The sequence below is a fragment of the Ochotona curzoniae genome, unplaced genomic scaffold, assembly GCF_017591425.1.
Source record: "Ochotona curzoniae isolate NIBS_2020 unplaced genomic scaffold, NIBS_Ocur_1.0 contig_4895, whole genome shotgun sequence".
In the NCBI taxonomy this organism is placed as follows: Eukaryota; Metazoa; Chordata; class Mammalia; order Lagomorpha; family Ochotonidae; genus Ochotona; species Ochotona curzoniae.
In genome coordinates this window covers 181,447-202,175 of record NW_024466413.1, presented here as the reverse complement: position 1 = coordinate 202,175, position 20,729 = coordinate 181,447, and the positions used below count along the sequence as shown (strand labels likewise).

Sequence of the window (20,729 nt, the reverse complement as noted above, 5' to 3'; positions counted from 1 at the left end):
GGCCTGGGGATGAAAGGCAACGCAAAAGCTGCATTGCCCCGTGCGCTGCTGGCTGCTACGCTGCACCCCTGTGTGCTGGTCAGCTATTATGCTGTACCCTGTTTCCTGGCCAGTTATGCCACCTGCATTCCTGTATGCTGGCCTGCTGCCAGGTTGCACCCTTGTTGCTGGCCAGCTGTGCCACCTGCATTCCTGTGTGCCGGCCAGCTGCCATGCTGCACCCCTGCGTGCTGGTCAGCTATGGTGCACTGCAGATGGGCACTCATAGACCCCCCCCCCAATTGTGTGCACATAGCCCAGCAGCCCTGGGCTTTGCCATTTCGCCAGACTGGGTCTGCAGGGCACCCCTATAATTGTACTATGTGACTATGCCTTTTCCTCTGGGCAAGTTGCCTGTGAGCTCCTCCAAGCATGGTGCAAGGCCACAGACAGAGGCAGCCCCCCACACACTCCAGCCCCCAGACCACGGCAGGGCAAAGCTACCCCAGGCCACTTCGGCCTTGGCCTGAAAGTGGGTCCCCAGTCTCCTGTGTTGGGAACCCCACGCCCAATGTGATGCATTGGCAGTGGGACCTTCTGGGCAGTGAGTGAGTCCCGCAGGCTCTGTCCCCAGGAACGGGCAAACGCCATGGCAGCAGATATGAAGGACATGTGCAGGGCAGTTTCACCTTGTGCCACACGAGAAAGCCTAGGGCAGAGGCAGCCCTCGCCCGACGCAGCCCTCTACAACGCCTGTGCTCCAATATCAGCGTGCCAGCCTCAAGAGCTGTGAGAAACCAGTTTCACTCCTTTAGGAAGTCCCCACAGGTGGGAGCCTTTGATTGTAGCATGTACATACCAATCTTCCGGCACCAAATGCCAGCCACAGCCCTGGCTGCGGGGGCACAGACAGGGTCACCTGCTCCGGAGAACAGCAGGCTGCCGGCAACACAACGCTGCTGCAACGGAGGGCAGAGGCTGAGGCCGACGCCCTACAACAGTAAGGGCCGCGAATTTCAGCACACAGCCCAACCAAGTACAAAGAATAGATGCGATCGAGAGCAATTTTTCAAATCAGCCAAGTCAAAATTCAGCTCTTTGGAAAAAAAAAATCCATACAGTTGATAAGCCACCCCCAGGAGAAAAACACCAATTACCTATACTGGAACTACAGGGCACATATTAACAACCACACACCAACACTGTTGACAACCTCAGAGAAACAGGTTCCTTGAGAAGAAAAAATGACACAAAGAAAACAGAAAAACCGCGGGCAATCCGACTCGTCCTGCATCCGGAAAGGACTGGACTCTAACCCAAGGTCCCAGAGGAACGTGCCAGCCAGACAGCTTCGCTCCCAAGTCCTACCACACTCCACGAGTCACAACTGCTCAGACAACAGGGGACAAGGACTTGTCCTCAACGTGTCCAAGCAAAAAGGAAACAAACAAACAAAAAAACCACTTTAAGAATGCCAAACTCACACACCAAACATGGCATGAAGTTGTCACTGTCTCCCAGAGCTGAAGAGACAAACCTCAGCCTCTCACGGGGACCCAAGGAGGACACAGAGAGGGAGGGAGGGAAGAGAATGGGGGCAGGGGGAGGAGGCTCAAGGCAGACCCCCAGAGCACCCCACAGGAAGGGTAGCCCAACCTCAGAGAAGGTGCCGCACACGGATGCTGTGCTGTAAGCCCCGGGAGTGCCCAAGAGCAGGGGGCAGAGGATCAGAGGAAGTACTCAGACACACACCTGACCACCCGCATGGGAGAGGGCTGGGCACGGGCTAAGAGCCGGACGTCGGAGGAAAGAGGAGTCCATGTTCAAGTGCAGAAGCTGAAGCCTAACACGGAGTGGCAAGGGCCACAGCCCTGACCCAGCGGGAGACGGAAGGACGGGGTGACCCCACTGCAGACAGACACCGAGGGGGTCCTTCGGGGAGGAAGAGCACAGCCACCAGGAAGAAGCACTGGGCACAGGGGAAACCCACTGAGGCAACATTTCCTCCAGACACTGATTAAACGCAGGTGCCGAGGGCGGGAAGGAAGACGAGGTGGAGAGAAGCCCAAAGATGCAGGATGCGAGAGGGGAACCATGGGTCCTCGGAAAGGAGAGGGGAGTGCGGTCATGATGCAGTGGGCAGGTGGTCACCGGTGGGATCCAGAACAGTAGGTCCCCATTGCAGCAAGTGGAGAGGTGAGCGGAAGCAGGAAGAGCGAGGCTGCTGGAGTCCCGGGCCTCGTGAGCACGACACACATCCACCACGCGGCAGCCTCCCACAAGAGGAGACCCCACACGTACCCCATGGTCACACTGCTGCTGAGCAAGGCCCTTTGCTCCCCTTCTAGCTCTGATACATACACAGTGCCCACTCTACAGATGGGCAAGCTGAGGCTGGTCAAGGTCATGTGGCTTTCATGAAGCCACTGAGGTGACAGGTGGCAAAATTACATCCATATGCAGAGCCACAAGCTCCCAGCCTCTGCTCTGCATTTTGTCACAGTGCCACTGGTGGTGCCTCACTTCGTAAACACGGGAGAAAATGCAGACACCACAAAACTCCAACCCAGCATGGCCTTAAGTCAAACACCTGACAGCGGAGAGAAAGAAAAACCAACTCCGTCCTTCCCAACTCTGTGCTGAAGACCAGGCGGCCTGATGGTCTGACCATAGCCGACACAGACAACAGGTGCCTCTGGCAAGAAGGGGCCTGATGAGACAAACCTGAGGACACGGGTGACAGGCACAAGGCCCCCCTCTTGCCTCCCGTGGCTCGTTCATAGGTTACACCCGACAGGTGAGAGCCCCTGCTTAGCAATCATACATGGAGACGAAGAGACTAAATATTTTCCTCTGAAGTACATAAACATCTTCTACCCAAATGAAAAGCAATTATGCAAACCATCAGCATATTATATAATCACCTACATAAAGCACCACCTAGAAAGATGCTAAGTAGCTCTAGAGATCCTGATATGACTCACAGATGGAGAAATTACCTTAACAAGAGAGACCTGGGGCTGGCGCTGCGGCTCAGGGGGTTAAGCCAATGCCTGCACTGCTCCACTAGTGAGTCAGCTCCCTGTTGATGCACCAGGAAGACAGAGGGAGATGGCCCCAGTACCTGGCCCCCTGCCACCTCCACGGGAGGAGAGGAGCTCCTGGCTCCTGCCGTGGTCCTGGCCCTGCCCCGGTCACTGCAGCCATCCCAAGAACAAACCATTCTCTCTCTAACTCTTCCTTTCAAATAAATACATAAAGCTTTCATACAAACAATAATCAAGAATTCATAAACAAAAAACCTATTGATTGGGCCCAGCGCGATAACGTAGTGGCTAAAGTCCTCGCCTTGAACGCCCGGGATCCCATAGGGAGGCCAGTTCTAATCCAGGTGGCCCCGCTTTCCTTCCAGCTCCCTGCTTGTGGCCTGGGAAAGCAGCCAAAACAGCCCAAGGCTTTGGGACCCTGCACCTGTGTGAGAAACCTGGAAGAAGTTCCTGGCTCCTGGCTTCAGATCGGCTCAACTCCAGACGTTGCAGTCACTTGGGGAGTGAACCATCAGACGGAAGATCTTCCTCTCTGTGTCTCCTTTTCTCTGTATATCTGACTTTGCAATAAAAATAAATGTTTTTTTAAAACCCCTATTGATTATGAAGTAGTGGTTATAAAACCTACAGCACATTAACACTGCAAATGGACACATGGGAATCCTGCAGGGAATTCTGGGCTCCTGGCCCAGCCCCTGCCCTGCCCCTGCCCAGCCCCTGCCCAGCCCCAGCCCTGCACAGCCCAGCCCCTGCACAGCCCTGCACAGCCCCAGCCCAGCCCCAGCCCCTGCACAGCCCAGCCCCTGCACAGCCCCTGCACAGCCCTGCACAGCCCCAGCCCAGCCCCAGCCCCTGCACAGCCCCTGCACAGCCCTGCACAGCCCCAGCCCAGCCCCAGCCCCTGCACAGCCCCTGTACAACCCCTGCACAGCACAGCCCCCGCATAGCCCTGCCCAGCCCAGCCCCTGCCCCTGCACAACCCAGCCCCTGCACAGCCCCTGCACAGCCCCAACCCCTGCACAGCCCAGCCCCTGCACAGCCCAGCCCTGCAAAGCTCCAGCGCAGCCCCAGTTAACTGCAGCACCACAGTGACCCAGATGATGAAGGAGCAATCTCTCTCCCTCTCCCTTTCTCTGTCACTCCGCCTCTCAAATCAATACATTTTTTTAATGCTTCACCTTGAATTTTCAGGAATCTTCCCTAAGAAGGAACCAGGTGAGAACATGGCTCCACAGAAGGCACGAAGCGTGGCGTCAGTGTCTGGCGGCTCATGGGCACTCCTGCACGTTGGCAGCGTCGGGAGTGACAGGTGTCACTGAGGACTTCCCAGGGACAGTGTCAGCAGCAGAGGAAGCTGAGGCCCACACAGACTCACACACGAACCAGCACATCTGCACTTCTCCACGTGTCCAGATTCCACACCACGTTCACAGGGCAAGCAAACACTAAACAGGCCAACCCAGCATTCTGTGTGGAGGACCCCACCTGATGTCACCCCCAGTTCTTCCCAGCACCCCTGGGTCTCCCTCAGCCAGGGAGGCATCAGCTGTCACACCTTCAGCAGTAACTCAGGAAAGGCCCAGCCCCCACACTCACCGACGACTTCCAGGTTAACGCAGTGCCCAAAACAGGGAAAGGCGCAGAGCAAGCCCCCTGTTGCTGGGTGCCTGCCACCTCGGGGCAGAACAGGTGGCTACTGGACTCCAGGACAGTGAAATCAACAGAATCAAGGACTTAGGCAGGTTAGTAAGAGCGTGGAGAAAAAAACTGGCCACTTCTCAACAATGCGGGAATGGGGCAGGGACCGGAGGAGAGCACGCAGACAGGGATGGCACAGAACTCCAGCACAGCTCCTGGTACACACCAAGTGTGCACTGTCTAGAGGGAAAAACAAGAAACCAGGAGGAAGAGGCGGCTTGAAGCAAGCCACAAGTGTCTCCAGAGCATACACCAGGGCGGCCCACGGTTCCCACAGTTCCCAGCGCCCAGCTCACACACTGAGAAAATGGAGCAGGTTTGGCCTTCCCTGCGCCAAGGGGGTGGGGAGGGCCAAGCCCGGCAACAGGCCATAACATCCAATGTGTTGCACGTGTCCTAGCAAGAGGTGCCGGACAGCAGATCCAGGGCCATCATGGCAGGAAGCAGAAGAGCAGAAGATGGCCAAGGCCTTGGGACCCTGCACCCACACGGGACAGCAGAGTCTGCTAGGCCTTGGCATCAGATCACCTCAGCTCCAGCCTTTGTGGCCAGCTGGGGAGTGAACCAGCAGATTGAAGATCTTTCTGTCTCTCCTTCTCTATGCAAATCTGCCATTCCAGTAAAAATAAATTTGAAAAATGTTTAAACAAACAAGCAAAAAAAGAAAAAAACTAGCATCCAGCTTCCAAGGCCGCAAAGGCGGCAATTTGGACAGGAAGCCCCAGGAGGAACAGACAGAAAATCCAACTGAGGGAGCAGTGATGGGGCTCGCGTGAGCCAGCCTGGGCGGCCTTCAGTGGGAGCTGGAGCACGGCAGTCAGGAACAGACCATGACTGTGGAAAACGCCACGGCGAACCTCTACTCCAGACCATCTATCCTGAACAGACATGGTCTCACCCCGAAAAACCCATTACAAACCCATGCGAGACTTTTCCACTTATGCCTCACGCAGTGGGGTGTGCAGGACACTCCCCTGGGTCCTGGCCCCACGAGGTGGCAAAGGCAGCATGAAGGGACCAGCCCTGCGGGCTGTGTGACACAGCGGCCCGGCAAGGTCCTGAGTGGAAGACACGCCCGTGGCTCCCGGGTGCAGCCACTTGTCTGCAGAGCGCTTCCCAAGAGACCACACCACCAAGATCAGGCCCCGGTGGAGCACAGCCCTGCCCGGCCAGCTCCCACGGGCCATGACAGTGACAGACGGCAAACCCGTCACGTGGTTTCTTGGGGACGACTCGCAGGGCAGTGAGCTGATGGCGCTGTGAAGGAGGAGCTGAAGGACGTCTCCCATCCCGTCCCATCCTTGTCTTTTCATACAAGTAACAAGCATGGCTAAGTGGTCAGGTGCCCTCCCTGGCATAAGCACAACCAACAGGCCTCCAGTGCGGCTGGCACAGCCTCTGGTGGTGGTAGCACTGGGCAGTGGGACCCTCACATCGCACCTGGGAGGACACGTGGGGCAGGGCCAGAGGTGGCACAAGGGGGGCAGCTGGGCCCCATTTCCAAGCGGGGTCCTGCTGCACATCTGAGTGGGCTTCCACCACACCCTGACTGTGAGTCTGCGACAGCCACAATTTGTACTACAGAGGCACAGACCATGATATCCAGGGGTGCACATGGGAGGCTGGGGCGAGTGTTCAGACAGCAAGCAGAGCAGTTGGCCTGGTGGCAAAGCGGCAGAGGAGGAGAAAGAGACAGCCTGCGGGGTCACGGCTGGACTCAGCATCCACCATCAAAACCCAAATCCCGGCATGAACCAACCTTGATCAGACAGGAAGTCCAGCATGGTTTGCAGGAGGAAGGACAGGTGCCTCACGGAGAGAGCCGGGTTCCCCATCCTCCGGGAGGCGTAGACGAGTTCGTGCAGCAGGCGTATCTGCACGGCAGCCCAGCCCCTGTGCATGCCTGCAATGAGAGGGGGCAGTGTCAGTGAGGGCCCCGCAAGGCCACAGGGTGCGGGGAACACGGCCACAGACAGCCCAGACGGTGCCTCGGCTGTCACACACCGGGCAGCCAAGCGAAGCTCGCCGACACTGGCAAGGAGCTGCAGGGAGGCCAGCTCTCTGCATGTTAAAGCCGGCCTCGTGTCAAAACATCTGAGTGTGCCTCAACAAGTTCACAGGCACACAGACTGAAAAGAGCATTTTATTTTAGCACAAGAACAAACTTTGTAGCGCCCGTTGTGTCGCACGAGGTTCCTGAGGACCCTGTCTGCACGTGGTTTTCAACTTTGCACCACGACCATCTTTTCCTTTTTTAGACTTACTTCATTTATTTGAAAGGCAGAGTTACAGATAGAGGGATCAAAAGCTTGTGTGTTTGTGTAAGTGAGAGAGCGAGTGAGTGTGAGAACTCTTCCAGCTGCTGCTTCACTCCCCAAGTAGCCACAGCAGTTGGGATTGCGCCAGAAGCCAGGCATGTTATCCGGTCTCCCACACAGATACTGGAGCTTAGGCATCCGAGCCATCCTCTGCTGCTTTCCCAAACACATTAGCACACTACCGGATGGGAAGGAGGGCAGCAAGGACTTGAACTGGCACCCATGTGCAATACCAGCACTGCAACTGGAAGCTTGATCCATTACACCACAACACTGGCCCCAGAAATTCATCTCTGAATTCCACTTTTGGTGAATTTTTTAAAAATACCCTCAAACTCTCTATCTTCTCAAAAGAAATGCTTTCAAAAATGTCCCACTCAGGAAACAGTACAAACTTTAGAACTAAAGGTTACATTTTCAACACCGTGGAGTTCCCAGCCTAATTTCTTTCAAGAAAACACCGGTCTTTGGTGGGCCTTCATCATAAACATCCAAGGAAATCCAAGCACATGAAACTAACAGGTTCAACATGTCTCTGAAGTCCGAGAAAAATGCAGCAAAGCGGGCAGCTAAACTGGAGGACTTCCAGAACAGCCTGGCACATCTGACACCAAAGGTGGAGACATCAGACACACAGGCACGCTGGCAAGCAGCCCTGTGGGGCCGATGCTGTGGCCTAGCACAGAAAGCCACCATCTGTGAAACTAGTTCCTGTCCCAGCTAGATGCTGATGCAGCTCCCTGCCCAAGGTCTGGGAAAGCAGCGGAAGATGGCTTAAGTACCTGGGCCCCTGCCAGCCCACAGCCAAGACCCAGGTGAAGCCCCTGGCTTCGGCCTGGCCCAGTGCAAATGGAGGATCTCTCCTTAATTTTGACTTTCAAAACAAATAAACAAACCTTTTCAAAATAAAAAAGAAGATGCACACAGGTGTTCTTCAGAGGTGCAGATAAAACTGACATCCACGGAAGTCCGAGTTGCAGTGGTGGGTCGGTTAGCAAGACCCCCAGACAGGACCCAGAGCAGGGATGAGAGCCGACCCTCGGGGACCTGCACTGCCCTGGGACAGCAGGCAGGGGTGAGAGCTCAGGCAGCGCGGGCAGCTGCCCGACGCTGGAGGGCCTCTGAGCCTCCAGTGGTCTGTCCACACAGCACAACACAACGCCTGGCCACTGCTTTTATTCTTCAGCCCACACACCACGGCCCCTCTGGGCTCTGGCGGGGGATCCTCCCTGCTGCACTGTTGCATCAGGAACATGTCCTCCAGTTTCAGAGTCCATCGATGACGTCACAGGGTAAGATGACAGGCCGTGCGCAGCCTGCATGTCATTCTTTCGCAGACCCCAGGACGGAGCCTGCAGGATCCAGGCGCTCAGAAGGGGCTGGGTGCTGAACCAGCAGGAGAGGAGAGGCTGCCTCCTGTACTACTCCTAGTGGGCAGTGGAGACCCCTCCTCATTCCATCCCCAACTGCTGGCCAACTCCTCCATTCATTCATTGAATCGCCCACTGGTTCACTTCCCAAATGCCTACAAGGGCTGGAGCTGAGCCAGCCTGAGCCAGGAACCAAGAGTGCAACCAGTGTCTCCCGTAGAGGGATCAGGATGCCAACTACCTGTGCCACCACCAGCTGCCCCCCGCCCCCGCCGGGGCCAGTAGCAGCAGGAAGCTGGAATGGGGAGCCAGACCCTGGACGGGATCCCAGCTACTCCAACATGTGAGATCAGCACCCCAGCATCGTCACTGCTTGGCCCCACACCTGCCTGCCACCTGCAGATGAAAGACTGCTGAGGGAGTTACTCTAAGGCTAGTGCTTGCTGGCCTCTTCTCCCCCTGGGCCCATCACCAACACAGACGTCCAGACACTTTCAGCCCACATCCCTGGACCAGTACACACTCCGACCCATGGGAGCGATCTGACGGGCACAGACTTTCACGCCCTTTACCTTGTTGGAAACCAGAGCTCGTTCCGCCCTGATGCCTTGCAGGTTGGTACCTACCAAGTGTGGGGTCACAGGGAGGAGAACCCACCTGCTTCAACAGACATACTCAAGGGGGCAGGGAGAGACGGGCAGACCTCGGGCTTCCTGCGAGGGGCGAATGAAAGTCGCTGTGCCCGCGAGGCAAAGGTGGGAAAGCCTTCCTGGGCACCTGGTCTGCGTGACTGGCCCCTGGCACACACTTAAACCATCCTGTAAGGAGTTATGGACTGAAATTCCTGGAGCTAACCAGACATACACGGATGACATGCCTATTATCCTGTACACACGTTTATGTTCCAGAATCTTCCAGAAAATGAAACGGCCACACATTTCACACACAACAAGGAGGGAAGAAAGATGAGTTAGTGCAACCCTTCCATGCTGTCAAAGCTGGCTCAGAGATCAGACAAAAAGGAGAGAGGATTTTTGTTTGTTTTCTTTCTTTCTTTTTAAGATCAATCAGTATTATGACAGTGGTCTCAAAGAGATGCAGGTTAATCTCTTGCTGCACTGTCGAGGTTTTCGTGTGTGAGGACTGGAGGAATGCCACTGCTTTTCCTTAAGTGGACAGCGCTCTAGCTCCCGCCCTCCCTAAGCACTTAGGACAAAGAGCGAGTGCCAATGTTGCCAGCAGCATGTGGCATGCAAGTCATGATTTCCATGGGATGCAGAGGGTTCCACCTATAGAGTGTGGATTTTTGTTTGTTTTTGATTTTTTTTAAAGATTTATTTTATTTTTATTGGAAAGGCAGATATACAGAGAGGAGAGACAGAGAGGAAAATCTTCCGTCCGATGATTCACTCCCCAAGTGAGCACAACGGCCGATGCTATGCCGATCCGAAGCCAGGAGCCTCCTCTGGGTCTCCCACGTGGGTACAGGGTCCCAAGGCTTTGGGCTATCCTCGACTGCTTTCCTGGGCCACAGGCAGGGAGCTGGATGGGAAGCGGGGCTGCCAGGATTAGAACCGGCGCCCATATGGGATCCCGGGCATGCAAGGCGAGGACCTTAACCACTGTGCAACCGCACCGGGCCCTGTTTTTGATATTTTAAGAAAGATTTGCAGGACCCAGAGTGATGGCCTAGTGGCTAAAGTCCTCACCTTGAACGTGCCAGGATCCCATATAGGCGCCAGTTCTAATCCCGGCAGCTCCACTTCCCATCCAGCTCCCTGCTTGTGGCCTGGCAAAGCAGTCGAGGATGGCCCAAGGCCTTGGGACTCTGCCCCTGTGTGGACAACCCGGAAGAAGCCCTGGATCCTGACTTCAGATCAGCACAGCACCGGCCGTTGCGCTCACTTGGGGAGTGAATCATCAGACGGATGATCTTCCTCTCTGTATATCTGACTTTGCAATTAAAATAATAAATAAATATTTTTTAAAAAGAAAAGAAAAGAAATGTTTGCAGCAAACACCAAAGGAATGAAGCTTTCCATACTATCGGTGGCCAGACTGACTCATGTGGCGTGCCTCGTATGCACAACCACCACCTGCCTGCAAAGCTCTTCTCATCGGCCTCCTCCCTCAGAGCCTTTGCTCAGGGGGAAGCTGACCAAAAAGGCACCAGCAACCATCTTCAAACAGGGCAACCCCAAGAAAATGGAGATGCGAGCTCGCAGTCTGGGACGCCAGCTCCCCGCAGCCCTCACCCACAGTCCTCACACAGGAGGGCCGCCCAAGGAGCCACGCGCCTGAGCACATGAGCACATGGGCACTTCGCAGACACGGGGCTCAGACTCCCATTTCTCTGAGAATGTGGGCAGTGACCCAGGGCCATGGTGGAAATTGAGTCAAAAGTGATTTCTAGTACCTGCTAAAATGACAAGCGGGCCAGGATAGGTGTGGTGGCAGAGCGCACCAACCCGCCCCTAGGGACGGCTGCAGCCTACGTCCGAGGGCCGGCTCAAGTCCTAGCACCCCTGCTCCTCCTCAGGCACCCTCGGAGGTGGCAGGTGATGACCCCTGTGTCTGAGCCCCGGGCACCCTGCTGGGATGTGCTGGCCACTTGGGGAATCAATCGGCAGACAGGAAACCACACATTCTCTGCCCTGCAAGTAAATAAAATACACAAAGCTTTACATACAGCCAGTTGGTGTTTCCGTTTTGACTTCACTCGAGCTCAGGCCCCGACCCTTTTCCTCAAAATGATGGCTCACGGAGGCGCAGGGCTACACACCCAGGCCCAAATCCTTGGTGCCAGCCTGTCTTTATTTCAAAGAGAAATACGCTTCCTTCAAGAAATGCAAACAGCAGGGCAGGAAGCGCATCCACAAATGCTGACATCATGCGGCCCTCACTGCTCCCGCCCCTCCCTTCGAGGGGTCACAGGGACACCACACACAGACACTGCCCTTGCAGGTGGACGGGCTCAACGAACCCCCAAGCGCTCTTCACACTGCACTATGACTATGAGAAGCACTGCTGGGAATAAAATCAGTCAGTGAAATGGACCAGCAAATGGATGCCGTTCGGGCAGAAGCAACAGGACCTGCATTTGGAAACGGCTCCAGGGCTGGTACGGTAGTGCGGTTATGCCTCCATCTCGGTTGCCACCCCACCTGGGTGCTGGTTCGAGCTCCGGCTCCGCTTCCGGTCCAGCTCCCTGCTCACGTGCTTGGGAAAGCAGCAGGAGACAGCTCAAGTGCTTGAGCCCCCGTACTGCCTAGGAGAGCTGGAAAAAGCTCCTGGCCGGGCCACTGGAGGAACAACCGGGGAAGGAAGATCAACTGCTTGCTCACCTCCCCATCTCTTCTCCACCCTCTGTAACTCTGCCTTTCAAATAAATAAAATATCTTTTTTTTTTATTGGAAAGGCAGATATACAGAGAGACAGAGAGGAAGATCCTCTGTCCGATGATTCACTCCCCAGGTAGCTGCAACAGCTGAAGCTGAGCCAATTTGAAGCCAAGAGCCTCTTCCAGGTCTCCCACGCAGGTGCAGGTCCCAAGGCTTTGAGCTGTCCTTGACTGCTTTCCCAGGCCACAGGCAGGGAACTGGATGGGAAGCGGGGCTGCCGGGATAGAACCGGCGCCCATATGGGATCCCTGGCGTTCAAGGCGAGGACCTTAACCACTGCGCCATCGCGCCGGGCCCAAGAAAATATCTTTAAAAAAAAATCACAGCGCAGTAGCCTAGTAGCTAAAGTCATCGCCTTGCATGCGTACTGGGATCCCATATGGGCACTGGCTTGTGTTCTGGCAGCCCCGCTTCCCTTCCAGCTCCCTGCTTGTGGCCTGGGAAAGCAGTCAAGGATGGTCCAAAGCCTTGGGACCCTGCACCCGTGTGGGAGACCCAGAAGAGGCTCCAGGCTCCTGGGTCAGATCGGCTCAGCTCCAACGAGTGTGGCCAACTGGGGAGTGAAACAGGGGACAGAAGATCTTCCTCTTTGTCTCTCCTCCTCTCTGTATATCTGACTTTCCAATAAATAAATAAATCTTAAAAAATAAATAAATCTTTCAAAGGAAAAACAGAGCTCATATGAATATGTGCATACCCTTGTCATATCCAACACTTTAACACCAAAGGGAACCTCGTGAGCTTCAACAGGAGCCGCAGCACCCACTCAGGACCCAGCCAGGCAAGGACACTGCCAGGAGCCCACACAGGGGTGTGGACAGCAGGGCGAGAGATGCCCAAGGCAGGGCGGGCCTGGGGAATCCTCTACCAGCCATCACATCAGCTCACAACCTCAAGTTTCTCTAAAAAATAAAGTCTACTTGGGCCCAGCACGGTGGCCTAGTGGCTAAAGTCCTCACCTTGAACGTGCCAGGATCCCATATAGGTGCCAGTTCTAATCCCGGCAGCTCCACTTCCCATCCAGCTCCCTGCCTGTCACCTGGGAAAGCTGTCAAGGATGGCCCAAGGCCTTGTGACCCTGCACCCACGTGGAAGACCCGGAAAACACTCCTGGCTCCTGGCTTCAGGTCAGTTCAGCTCTGGCCATTGCTGTCACTTAGGGAATGAATCAATGAATGGAAGATCTTCCTCTGTCTCTCCTCCTCTCTGTAAATCTGACTTCCCAATAAAAATTTAGAAAATCTTAAAAAAAAAAAAAAAAGTCTACTTAAAAGCAGTAATGAACTCATGAAGCCGTGCAGAGATGTGAGTATGATGAACCGTAGCCTTAAGTGACACACTTGAAGGGAAGATGTGCCCTCCAGGGGGGCTTACTGACCTGGAGACGCGCCCTCCAGGGGGCTTACTGACCTGGAGATGCGCCCTCCAGGGGGCTTACTGACCTGGAGATGCGCCCTCCAGAGGGCTTACTGACCTGGAGATGCGCCCTCCAGGGGGGCTTACTGACCTGGAGATCCGCCCTCCAGAGGGGCTTGCTGACCTGGAGATGCGCCCTCCAGGGGGGCTTAGTGACCTAAAGATCTGCCCTCCAGAGGGGCTTGCTGACCTGGAGATGCGCCCTTCAGTGGGGCTTAGTGACGTGTGCCAGGGGATCACAAGTTCCTCAGTGCTCCTGGGGTCCATGAGGAGCCCAGACAATGCCAGGACAGAGAAACACCCGCCCCTGTCCCTCGCTGCCCTCTGTCCCCACCCCATGTAGTCAGCCTAGATCTCCAGCCCCTCCCCCATCAGGGAAGCCTCCTGCTGCAAGGACAGAAAGCAGGTGCCTACGCACACCCCTTCCTGGGAAAGGAAGGTGGGAACCCAGTGAGACCTCCCCAACACACGCCTGGATCTCACTCCCCACCTTCCCCCTTTTCAGGAACAGGAACGGAAAAGCAAGGCCCAAGGAAAGCTATCCTTCCCTTTGGAGTAGGCAGGAGCCGGCCAGCTCCAGTGGCAGAGCCCTGGTGGGGACAGCTGCTGCAGGCCCCAGGAGGCTCCACCAGCTATGCCAGCTCCGCTGGTCAGGCTTGTCTCTGAACTGTAGGTTCCTAAGCCACTGGGCCCCAAGGGAATGCCGAGCTATGTAGCACCAATGAGGGCAGCAGCCCCATGGCAGAGCTGGGGCAATCGGGGGAAGGTGGTCAGCCCTTGGCCAAGTATGGGCAGCCAGGAGAGCAAGGCCAGCAGGTGGCCAAGGGGTAAATCGGCAAAGGAACACACAGGGAGGGACCAGAACTTGGGGAGGTGGGGGAGACCGCACCGCCTGTGGTTCCTCTGCTGTAAGAGCTAAACGCACATGACATTCACACACTCTCAGGGTCCATCTAAGAAAGCCAGTCCTGCAACAGGTGCTGGACAGGCCTTGCATTTTCAGCCATCTCTGCAGGAGACAGGAAATGACAAGGAGGGAGGACGGGTGAGAAAATCAGCCCAGACAGCCACACAAGACAGGAAATCACCAGGATGATGCCACCGCCAGGCTGGTGCGCTCCCACACTCGTGCCGGACATGCGGCTTGGCACCCAGCACATGCAGGAACCAAGGAGGCAGGAACCAGGACTGTGGTGCAGCCTGCCACCTACAATGGCAGCATCCCCACGTGGACACCAGTTCAAGCCCAGATGCTCCACTTCCAATCCAGTTCTGTAATAACGTACCTGACAAAGGCAGCAGGAAATGGTCCAAGTGCTTGGGGCCCTGACACTCGTGGGGGACACCGGAGGAAGCCTCAGCCTGGCCCAGCCCTGGCCATTGGAGTTAACCGTGGAGTGAACCAGCAAATAGAAAATCTCCGTGTGTGTGTGTGTGTGTGTGTGTGTGTGTGTGTGTGTCTCCTTAGGTCTCTCCTCATCTCTCTCTAACTCCTTCAAACAAAGAATCCAATTTTTTAACAAAAAACAAAAAACAAAAAAAAAAAGAAAGAGACAGAGACACAGAAGGATCTAGACTCTAGATCTTACTCTGACCGCTGACAGAAACAGAATCAGTCACCGTGGTGGACACAGCCTGTGTCCCACTCTGGGCAAATGTGGCCCCCTACAGTGGACACTGCAAGGTGCAATGGTGCCCCCACAGGGCAACAGCCCAGAGCCCCCAGGAGCCCAACAACACCAACTCCTGGCCTGGTCAGGGGAGAGCAGATCGCCGCCCCCACCTCCCCTGTCTCCACCTCCTAACCAAACACGGCCTGACTCCGGGCATCGTGCCGTGGACACTGTGAGAGTCCTAGCCTTTTTTTTTAACTTTTTTATTATGATGATGATTTCATAATAAAGTTCCATAGGTCCTGGCATTGCCTTTACCCTATCCCCTATATCATTACTATAGTACAGTTCTTCATAAATAGTCACATTTCCATCATTGCAGGCATGGACAATGGCAGAGAGTCCAGCATCCTATTGTCAAGATATAGTAAACAGTTTCATTGGGAGTCCATCTGTCATCTGGAAGTAGAGATGCATGCTGCATTGTATCCTCACATCTGGATATGACAGTCTCCATTACACAGTTACTATACATCCCCTTAAATGAAATGCCACAATACAAAATCAACAACAGGAAGAAAAACAAAAATTTACAATGCCATGAAATTCAATAACACACTGCTGGATGTGACAGTCTCCATGACTCAGTTACTGCACATCCCTTTTGCACTATCTAGACACAGTGCTGTGGCACAGTGGGTCACACCATCTGCCTGAAGTCAGCATGCCATATGGATACAGGCTCATATTCCAGCTGCTCCACTTCAAATCCCTGCTAATGTGCCTGGGAAACAGTGGACAATGGCCCCAAGGCTTGGACCCCTGCATCCACGTGGGAGAACCAGAAGAAGCTCCTGGATCCTGCTTTAGGCATGGCCCCACCCAGCCACTGCATTCACTTGGGAAGTAAAGCAGTAGACGGAAGACAGGGGTGTGTGTGCACGTGCACATGTGTGTAGGTGTGTGCACATGTGTGGGTGTGTGCACACGAGTGTAGATATGTGTGGTTGTATACACGTGTGGGTGTGTGTACATGTGTAGGTGTGCACGTGTGTGGGCGCATGTGTTTATCCCTCCCTATATAATTCTGATTTTCAAATAAGTAAAAAAAACAGATTTTTTTCAAAAACCAAAAAAGAACTCCCCACCAAATGGGTAGCTACTTGTGTGTGCCCATACTCAATTACGTTTATCCCTGGCTCCCTGGTTTTGTGCTAACTTAGCACAAAATAAAATTTTTGGTTGAAGACATATGGCACCTGTCAGCTCAAGGAAAATCCGGGCCACCCCTGGATAAAGGGCGAAGGATGTATGCCCACAGTAGGGCGGTGTCACCACTGTCCATCACCACGTGTTCCCCAGGCTCCCCCTGCGGGGCGGGGTCCATCTCCCCTAAGCTGCCAGCATGCATCCCAGCACCTTCCACCCATGGCTGTGTCAAAGGGGTGCTTGCCCTGGCACCCAAGGCCCCCAGTACCTCTGTTGAAGTCGTTGGGATCCAGTGACAGGCTGTAGCCGGGCAGAGTCTCCAGCAGGAGCTTGTAGCAAGCCCTCCAACCAGGCTCGGTGATGCTGGGGGCCACGCACTGCATGGCGGCCACGCGCTTGAAGAAGGCCGACTTGCGGTGGAAGCCAATGAGCTCGTAGAGCTCCGACAGGATGCTGTACCGCTGGATCTTCTCCTCCTCTGAGAGCTGGAGCAGAGGGCAGGGGGATGAGCCACTCAGAGGAGCTTCCCTGGGTGGGGAAGGAGACACCCAGACAAACAGGTCTCCCCCGAGTCACACACCTAATGAGACATCAAAGAGAGGGGGCTCGGCTGCAAGTGCACCCGGGCTCTGTGCGACAGAGGCACTGGCTACACGCCAGGTGAAACATCTGTCCTGACTCCCACTGCAAGTGGGAGGATGCTGGCGGGCTCTCACCAGACAGAGCCATGCAGCCACAGTGGGGCTCTGAGTGACAGGACCCACGCGAGACCTGACACTTGACAGCTCAGAGACATCTTCCTTCACCAGGGACCTCACCAAATTCCCCAACCACGCGGTGCCTTACAACAATAACTTGTATCTCTGAAAGCTCCTACTGTGTGCCAGCAACCTTATGATAACCCTGTACGCTGCCATCGTCCAGCTCATGGGAGGCCCAGAGAGCCACACAGTCACCAGATGCTGGAGACAAGTGCTGACCTGGGCTGGACCCTGCCCACGGCCCCTCAGGTGGGTACACAGGCGGCCCTTCACTGCTGCTGAAAGACACGACTCTTCCCAGCCCCGCACTGGCAACGAACCCGCTACCCAGAAGCTCTTGCAAGCAGAGGGTAGGGTGGGAGCCCTTGCCAGCCTGCACCTCTGTCGTCCTGCGCCCGTGGCTGTGGCCTAATCTCAGCCCTCGCACTCCACTGGGCAGATCGGGTGGTGCCTACTACCTTTCCCAGCATTCCTTAGCCCTGCCCAACCCACACTCCCTAAACCAGCCTCAGAGCCACTGCCCTGCTTCTGTACCCTGAACTTCATGACACAACACTGACCCCCAGCCCCAGGTGACGGGAAAGAGAGGGGAAGTGCTACCCAGAAAGCACTGCCCACTGTGCCCATTTGAGGATATAGTATGAAGATATCCTCTGTGAACCAGACACCACACCTGCATGCAGGCGTGTGCGCGCGCGCGCGCACACACACGGTCCTGAGCCAGAATGGGCAAAACCCCGCCCCTTTCTGACCCACTTGGGAACCCCCACTGTGGACACCAAACCCTCCGGTCCTGCCGTCCAGCCAGACAGAAAGACCCTGCTGGGTTCTCCCCCACCTCCGCAGGCAACACTCAGGAAGGCATTTCGCAAGCTTTGCCACAACCCAGAACTGAAAGGTGAGTTTGGGCGTCAGCGCTGCAGGGCCACAATGAAACCGCTGCTGTGATGTCAGCATCAACACAAATCTGAGATGCCCCACTGCTCTGCTTGGGTCTCCCCACCCTTCCGATATGTAAATTTTAAAACAAATGGATAAAAGGCAAGCTTAGGATGGGCATCTAACCTAGTGGCCAACACTGATGGGGTCAACATCCCATGGAGCAGTGTGCACGTTCCGGATGAGGTAACATATCTGAGAAAACAGTGGGAGATGGCCCGAGGGCATGGGTCCTTGCCACACACCTGGGGGACCTGGGGGCACCTCCTGATTCCTGGCTTCTGCCTGGTCCAGCCACGGCTGATGGAGCCATTTAGGGAACAGACCAGTGGGTGGAAGTCTCCCCTCCCCTTCCCTCTCCTCCCACTCCTTCTCTGACTGTGAATCTCCACTGCCTTGGCCCAACCCCAGGACCACCAGTGTGGGGTAAGGCTGCAGCCCCCAATGCCATGACCGGCTCTCCCAGCAAGCACTGAGCTGGCTTTCCTTTGGACACCACCCCTGCCCTGGGGACTGGATATTTTTCCAAAGAACTCCTGGACACGTGGGTGAAACGGGTTTAGAAGCGCATCATCTCAGTCTCTGGATTGAGGTGCAGGAGTTCTGTGTGCAACCCTCGCTCCCGCGTGCTGCGATGACGTGTTTTCCGATAGGCCTGCGACACTCCCCCCACCTGCAGCTCAGATCTCTGTGGGACACGCCTGCTGCTTCCCAGGCGCAGATACCATGCACAGTACAGGATCCACAAGGCACAGAACCGACGCTGCCTAAGAGGGGATGGGCGTGTCTGCCACCTTCATCACCGACCTCCACCCTCGACCACACCCCTGCATGCGAAGGCAGCCACTGGGGGAGTCGGCACGAACGGTGACCTTGGCCTGTGCCCCAGTAGGCCACCATCTGAAACAAAGGTGACAGTCCAGACAGGTGCACAGTCCCACGCTCCCTGGGCCGTGACACGCAGTCCTGAGCACGGGGCGTGATGGCAAGGCAGATGACAAACAGTGCAGCACCGAGGGGGACCAAGAACGGGCCTGAGTGCCAACAAAGGTCCCCAACAGAAGAGGCTCCCACTTGTCAGCCGCCAGGGTCATGGGCCCCTGGGCAGCACACACACCCACAGCTCAGAGCCAAGGCCTGGGCCTTCACACCATTTTTTTTTTTTTTCTGATAGGTCTCTAAGTTTATTAATAAAATAAGAATATGGAATTCTGAAAATTGAGAAAAGGTGATTAGATTATTCTAATGTTTTAGAGTGCATAGGGTAAAATATTTTAAAATTTTGAATCTTGGATATACAATATGGTTTGTGGCATGATTATATCATTATGAAATTCTTTGATTATTAACTTATGATGGCTTTTATTTTTGATCCATGTAGTTGACAGATTTTCGCCATTATTAAGGCAATTTTTCCAGGGAAAATTTTCAGTGTAATTCCAAAGCAGTTGTATCCTGTCAAATATGCATATAATACCTGTACAGTACATTTCTTTTTTTTTTTTTTATTATTATTATTATTGTTGCTTACATTGTATTATGTAGTACAGCTCCATAGGCGCTGGGGATTCCCCCCCCCCCCCCCCCATGGTGGATTCCTCCACCTTGTTGCATAACCATAGATCAAGTTCAGTTGAGATTCATTGCTTGCAAACACATGCCTAGCATAAAGTTCCGTGTCCTATTGTCCAGATAAGTTCAGTGGCCTCTTGGGGAGACCTTCTATGGTCTGAAGATAGGTCTAACAGAGTAAAGATCCGGTCAGTTAAAAGCCCCAACAAGGCCTCAGTATCATTATACAACATTATGGAATTAATTGACATAGTATTGGGTAAACAATATGTTAAAAATAATGCAAGTTCCATTCTTCGAGACATCTGTGACACCATTTTAAAAGGAAACCAAACCCCAAAGTCCTTTTGGAGCTGCTCTAGGCAGGAACGCCAGGTAGCATGACCTTGCTCTAACTGTTCTATGAGTTTCAGGGTCAGAACCTGTACGGCCATGGCCCAACTGTTCACACTACCACACCCCACCTCCAGCTAGGCGGCAGCTGCAGGCGCTCAGCTAGGGAGACGCAGGCATAGGCCAGATGGCCAGCTCCACCGGGCCAGGGAAGAGAGTGGAGTGAGGTCAGGAGGCCAGGAGTCAAAAGTCAGAGCAGACAGCACCAGCTCTCAGAGAAGGGGCTGACAGTAACTGCAAGTCCTGGAAAGACGTGAATGAGATCACACAGACACCAGCAAGGGCCCAACAACCCCAGTGGGAGCTCAAAAAAATGAGAACAGAATGCTCCAGAAAAGCCCCGGGCCCCCAGCCTATTGGGACCCTCCGCATCCCTCCACAGCCATTTCCAACCATTTCCACAAGCAAGAAAACGCAGTCAAAGCTACACGGAAGCCGGTGCAGCGGGAGGGCAAGCCTGCACCCACATCCCTCTAGCTGATCTCCGGGCCCGTCCGTGCCTGTTCCTGAGGTGCGCCCTGGGGAGCAGTGGTGGGCAGGGGCTCAGCAATGTGGGTGATGCAGCCGGTTCTGTGGCTTACTGGGCTAAGCCTCCACCTGAGGTGCCTGCATCCCGTATGGGAGCTAGTTCCAGGCCCGTGTGCTCTTCTGATCCATCTGACCCAGCTCCCTGCTCGTGGCGTGGGAAAGCAGTAGAGGATGCCCCAAATGCTTGAGCCCCTGTGCCAATGTGGGAAACCCAAAAGAAGCTCCCGGCTCCTGATCAGCTCCGCTCAGCCACTGCGGCAATCTGAGGAGTAGACCAGTGATGGAAGACCTCTCTGCGTGTCCTCCCCTCTCTGTAACTCCGCCTCCCACATGCAGAAGCAACTGAGTTCCCAAAGCCTGGCCCAAGGGGTGCATGAGACCCCTCGGTCTCCATCTGTGTTATCTGCCTTGGTCACCGTTCATGCCGCCTGCCCCAGTGTGCCGTCACATTCAATGCCAGCTACCGGCGGCTCTCCTGGCCACTC

At 55.0% G+C, this 20,729-nt stretch overlaps 1 protein-coding gene across 1 annotated transcript in view; it reads right to left on the bottom strand.

The window, feature by feature from the left end:
* TRAPPC9 (trafficking protein particle complex subunit 9) overlaps positions 1 to 20,729 on the bottom strand; it is a 338,695-nt gene that overhangs the window by 282,669 nt on the left and 35,297 nt on the right. Inside the window, exons 9-10 of the mRNA XM_040988506.1 lie at positions 16,320 to 16,536; positions 6,484 to 6,627 (exon numbers count right to left, since the gene is read on the bottom strand). Of these exons, the coding sequence (XP_040844440.1) occupies positions 6,484 to 6,627; positions 16,320 to 16,536 (361 nt within the window). The remainder of the gene's footprint in view (positions 1 to 6,483; positions 6,628 to 16,319; positions 16,537 to 20,729) is intronic.